General features: G+C 36.8%; 1 protein-coding gene across 1 annotated transcript in view; it reads right to left on the bottom strand.

The window, feature by feature from the left end:
- The window catches only part of CCDC146 (coiled-coil domain containing 146), a 58,093-nt gene extending 54,094 nt beyond the window's left edge, over positions 1 to 3,999 (bottom strand). The window contains exon 1 of the mRNA XM_031059022.1: positions 3,601 to 3,999. Within this exon, the coding sequence (XP_030914882.1) occupies positions 3,601 to 3,999 (399 nt within the window). The remainder of the gene's footprint in view (positions 1 to 3,600) is intronic.
- Positions 4,000 to 6,089: the final 2,090 nt, after the last annotated feature.

Genomic DNA, 6,089 nt, shown 5'->3' with positions numbered 1-6,089 from the left:
AGCTGTAAATTCACCCAATTCTTCTACAGCTTTTTTAGGAACAATCAACTTTCCTGTCGCAACAGCGATTTGCTTTAACATTCACAATACAAACTATTTCCTACTTGCTGGAAGCTGTTGCAAAAAAACCGTACTCTAGCTTAAAGAAACATTATCAGCCCTAGCTGACTTCCCAAAAGTTTTATTTAATTAGCAGTCAGATTCCTGTGCATGGAGGTGGAGACAACATCTGTCTCAGCTGTCTGTGCCAACATATTTATATGCTTTTTTGTTGGGCCAGGAGCCTTTGAAGCTTGTCATGTGGAGTGTGCCAGGATCAGCTTAAGTTTAAAAATGTTGTTTGCTTTCAACATACTAAGCTGTGTCAAGATTTTTATATCTTTGATAGAGCACATACATATGTGGTGAGTACTAAAACAAATTCTGCACTGATATAGTTACCATGCAAAAATATAGTGATGATCATACTTTATAATAGCAGAAAGCACATTGCAGAATGTGTATGGGGACAGAAATTAAAATGGTGATTATGTTAAAAAAAAAAAAGGTCTATCTTAATCTACCAAGGTAGCTTTTCTAGGAAACTTTTCATTTAAAAATAAAGAGACTTCTTTTTAAAGGAAACTTTTTTATACTCACCATTTAACCTAAGTTATGAAAGAACTAAAAACCAGATTTTTACCAAAAGAAATTGAAAACAACTAATTTCTAGAAGGGCGTTCTTAGATGTGTCTATGTCACTGAAGAATTATATGAAATATTGATTCTTGGTATTTATATTTGAAAGTTGTAGCCAACCTTTATGTGATGTGACTTACTCTTCTTTCCTGCAGCACAGATGAGAAAAAGGGGAAAAATAAGTACCTTTCTCCCCTCAAACAACATTCAAACACATGCATCATTCTTCGACATTAAAGCTCTTACAGATAGCAGATAGACATGAACCAGCATCAGATAATTAGAAACAAAATTTGCTTGAGAATTCTTTGTCATACAGTTAATTTCTTGAGATTTTGATTGAGATTTTGCTCTGCATTTCCACTAGAACTGAGATTTTGGCTAGCATCTTTATTAGCAGTTCAACTGCTTTTGGCAGTCAGGAGTATAAAGTCACTAATCTCAGAAAGACTCTGAGCTTCAAAATAGTAGTGAAAAATATTCATGAAAGGTTCTTTCTGCTTCTTGGTGGCAATAGGACACTTGGACAGAGATGAAGAAATGTAGCGTAATAGTGACAATTTCCACCAAAAAAAGCAGCATAAATGTAAGATTTGTTGCTGGTATCAGATAGGGGACACTGATCATTTTATGGGATATAGAGTGAAACAGTTTACAATAGACCAGTCAGGAAAATCTGCCAAAGGAGTTTATTCTTCTGCATGTTTAGATTTAGCAAATAAATGGATGATATCTGTTAGCAGGAAGGGATTATTGTGGTACCTTTCAAACAAGGTACCCACTCACTGGATCTGGAGAACAGCAAAGCACTTTTCATTCACAACTGCACTATTCTGCAGAACAGGTAGCAGCTTGGTAATAAATAAAAACACTTGGTGAAAAGAAATCATGATTAATTGGGTGGCTTTTGTTTGAACTCTGTCAAGTTCTTAATATTTCTACCTAACCCACAAAGCTAAAGAATGTTACTATTTAGGTTTTATTAAAAATAAAGGAGAGATAGTGTACACGTTTTAATTCTTGCTCTTCGTATGTTTGAGTATCTGCTGCTTACATGAGAAAAACAAGACTGGCTTGATGGGAAGAGGGCATATATCTGTTTTTAAAGAAATCTTATAGTAACAAAAGGCTTCCCTTCTGATAAGTACATGCTGTGCAGGCATAAATAACCAGTCAGTGAAACTGAGATACTATGATACAATTCTGCTTCTGTGGAAAAATCCTGAAAGCTATTCCAAGTAGCTGAAGTCAGTATCAATGCAAGAAACCTCTATGGTGACCAAAGCCATACATTTATCCCTGAATTATTTATAAAATTCAACAAAAGAAAACAAATACGTCAGTGGAAGAGAAGAAATGTGAATAAGTGATGAAAAGCCAAACTCGCCAGTAAAGTACAAGTGCAAACTGTTAAAAAATGTGGTAAAATAAATGAGTCATAGTTCTCTTCTAGAAATTGACAAAATGACCAGAAGACCTCATTTATGAAATATTATGCAAATTTCTTACTTTGTTTTTCCACAGCATGTTTTTTCCTGAGTTGGAAACAACTCTAAATACTAAGTTTTCCCTGTATTTTCCATTAATGGTTTACAATGTTATCAGTGTTAAACAAGTTAGCTTTAAATTTGGTATGCAGAATAACCTCTTTGGAAAGATTTCTTGAGAAAAAAAATCAGGCAAATAATCTAATAATTTTCTAGATTGAATCTAGAAAAATTACTTTTCACCTTGATTAAAAATATGAAATACAAAGCAAAAATGCAGAATACAGTTTAGAAGGGGCATGGGGGCACTTTGCTGCTGCCTTGGACTGACAATAAAGGGGGTTTGTGCTGCAACAATACTGGAAGCTGTGGGCTCCCCACACACTGGCACTGGACTGAAAGCAGCAGCTTCAAACTTCATTCAGCATGATCTAATAGCAGGATAGGAAAGGTCCAGTCCTATTTTACCCTTCACTAAAATCCTTGCCATGTCCTTTCTCCTGACCTTAGATTGTAGGCAGACAGTAAAAGCCAGGGTAGCAAACCAATCTGACAGATCCAAGATGGAAAGAGTCCAAGGTAAAGCAAGTTTAGGAAAAAACTTCAAGAAAACCATGAAGCATGAACAAAGATCCAAGACAGAGATATACCTTTTTCTTATAAAGAGGGCAGAAATTGTCAGGTCTCCCTTTTTAATGTGGGAAAGACAAGAAGAAAGCTTCATTATTCACTACAAAGGAAACTTAAACTGGGATATAGGGAAAACTTTTATAAAACCATGGCAACAATGACATGCTGGAAAAGGATATCCAAAGAGCTATCTCCACCAATTAAAGATGTAACAACAAATTAGATCAATATCTGCAGAGAATCTACTTCAGTGCCCAATTTGGATTAGATTATCTCTTAATGACTTTTCTGGCCTTACATTCTTAAGGATTGCATGTGGTGTATATTTGATATTTAAAATTTTACAATACTTATAGTAGTTTGAAAGACTCAACACAAAAAAATTGCAAAAGTAATTGAGCTCCAAAAGGTTTCTTCTATCACCATCATCAATTAATAGTGCCTTAGGAGCCACTTACCTGGGATTTTTCCTGCAGCTATGGAACCTTTTAAAAAAATCACAATGCAATTACCTCTACAGATAGAACACTACAAGACCAAAACCAAGATCTCTGTATTCTCATTCCCCTTAAGGCCATGATCACTGTAAAAAATAACATGATTCTCTATCAAGCATAACATCCCCAGCAAGAATATGACACTGCTTCACAAAATTTTCTTAGCGCTTAGAAAAAAAAAAATCAAAGAAATGGGGATGGTATAGATAGTCTGTGGTAACAATCTTCAATTATTTACAGCAAAAGATACACCTCAGAATAATTTACTTTGTACTACTACAGACAGAGAAATCTGGGGCACGTGGTACCTCATCTAAACACTGAAATGCAGGACTTGCTGTTAGGTCAGTGGGTCCCTCCTCCTCCTCTGCTGTTAGGTCAGTGGGTCTCTCCTCCTCCTCTGCTGTTAGGTCAGTGGGTCTCTCCTCCTCCTCTGCTGCTGTTAGGCCAGTGGGTCCCTCCTCCTCCTCTGCTGTTGTTAGGCCAGTGGGTCCCCTCTCCTCCTCTGCTGCTGTTAGGCCAGGGGGTCCCTCCTCCTCCTCTGTTGTTAGGCCAGTGGGTCCCTCCTCCTCCTCCACTGCTGTTGTTAGGCCAGTGGGTCCCTCCTCCTCCTCGCCAGGATCTGCTGCAGTGGGCTCACAGGCAGGTGACTCATTCTCAGTTGCCACCTCTGGGTCAGTGGCACTTCCTTCATCAGCCTGACTCATTGTTTAAAGGTCTAGAAAGTAAAAAAACACCAATGCAGTTCATTAGATCCAGGGATATATCTGATTGTGAAAGATAAATGTGTAGTGTAAAAACCACTACATAAACATGCCAGACCCACATTCAAAGCATAGAAGTCACAATGAGAGCGCATTAAATAACTCAACGCTTACAACTTCATGAAAGACTTCATGTAAGAGGCTGCACTATCATTCTATCATACTCTTGAATATCTTTAAAACATCCTGAAGAAAGCTCTTATTCCAGTTAGGTATATTCCAGTTAGCTCTTATTCCAGTCTTTTAATAAATGCACAGACAGAGAAATTAAAGAAGGTTGGAATGAGCAGGGTTGTTGGAAAACATAATTCTGCTATATTTATATTGTAGAAAATTCCATATTAATATCTGTCATATAGGAATAGAAATCTCTAAGATACTTCCATTAGAAACAGTTAGATAAGGACATTCAGTACTTACTTCTCAGCAAGATTGGACTTAATGCCATAAAGTTTCTATAATTCACTTTGTGTTTACTATCTTGGTCCAGCACTTGAGAATTATATTCCCAAGCTTCAATTATCAGAACTCTTTGGGATGTGTGAACATGCCAAGGTGGGTGAGTGAAATTGAAGGTGGAATACAAGGGGATACAATGCTCCTGGTACCCTGATAAATCAGCAATATCCATCAATTAGGTCTTCATCATTCCATCAAACACAAATTAATATCTGAAAAACCCATCTTCTGGCATAACAGCATGTTTTGTATATCCAAAGAGTTTTAAAATATCAACCTTTTACAAGAAGCAGCATGAAAGGTGACAAAAACATCTCAGGAGAAAGATAAAAGAGACGTGGGATGATCCACCAGAGGCAATAAGCATCTTCCAGAGGGAAGAGAGGGGAAGAGGGACTTGTGAGGCACACAGAAATCTTGCCATGACCTAGTGAGATAGGGGAGGTGTGGAGCACTTGTAGAGCTTGAGACAGTTCAAAGTGGAGATGGAGTGGAGATGGAAGAATGCAAGAATTCCTTCACAAGTTCACTGAAGATGTTTTAGATGACAGGAAGGGACAGATTAGTATCACAGTATTTTAGTGCGAAATCTTGGGAGAAAGATCATTGACTTCTGCAAATGTTCACCTGACACCAGAAGGTCTTTTTACATGAGCTATTATGCAGAGCACATTGTATTCTGCTATGGAACCACATCACAATAAAACCCATATCAGCTGCCAAAGATGCAGAATCCTCTTCAAATTAGGCAATCTTGACATTATTTAGCCTTTCACATAATATGTGGGTGTGACATGTGGGAGACCTTTCCATTTTTAAAAAGAGTGCTTTCTTTTAATCTCACTAGAAATCAAGGACAACCAACTGTAATAAAATTAAGAAGAAATTTTGAGACTATTTCTATAACATATACCAATCTTTTCAATGAAACAGGCAGTGCAATTTGGCATTGCACAGCCAGAAAGCTGACAGTTAAGAAAAATATAATTTCTTCTTATAATTGTGGTGGGAAAATGGATACAAAATGTTGGGTCGTTTGTATTCACCTTTTGAAAAGTCACTTGTCTATAAAGGTAGTGAAAGTTAAACTGGCAAGTTTATTACTTTCTTCAGTACTGTTTGGAATTCCTTCAGGAACATTTTGACTTTTAGAGAGCTTTCAGTGTCTGTATTTGCTTATGGAAAAAAAAAAGCAATTTCACGATCCCTCTTGGAGGAGTCAAAACATTGTGAAATAACTGTAAACATCATAGAGGCCAAGAAATAAACTCTGATTTACTGTACATAAACATGTCCACACATTTATAAATAGCAAGTAATTTTTCATCTGCAAAGAGCTGCTGAATATTTTAGCATATGCATTTTATGTTTACGGCTACTGTTGCTTTATTTGTTCCTCTCAACTTAATTTAGACAGAGGGAAACTCTTAGTGGAACGATGCCAAAATGTGAGAATTTCATAGGTGTAGGCATATTTATCAATACTTGTATGTGGAACTGTATCAATACAGTTGACATCAGTCAAAAATATACCTCCTCCCAGTATAAAAGAGTCCTCACCAAGACTCCAGTTT

Source organism: Geospiza fortis, unplaced genomic scaffold, assembly GCF_000277835.1.
Source record: "Geospiza fortis unplaced genomic scaffold, GeoFor_1.0 scaffold424, whole genome shotgun sequence".
Classification (NCBI taxonomy): domain Eukaryota; kingdom Metazoa; phylum Chordata; class Aves; order Passeriformes; family Thraupidae; genus Geospiza; species Geospiza fortis.
This window is presented reverse-complemented; position numbering and strand designations above follow the sequence as displayed.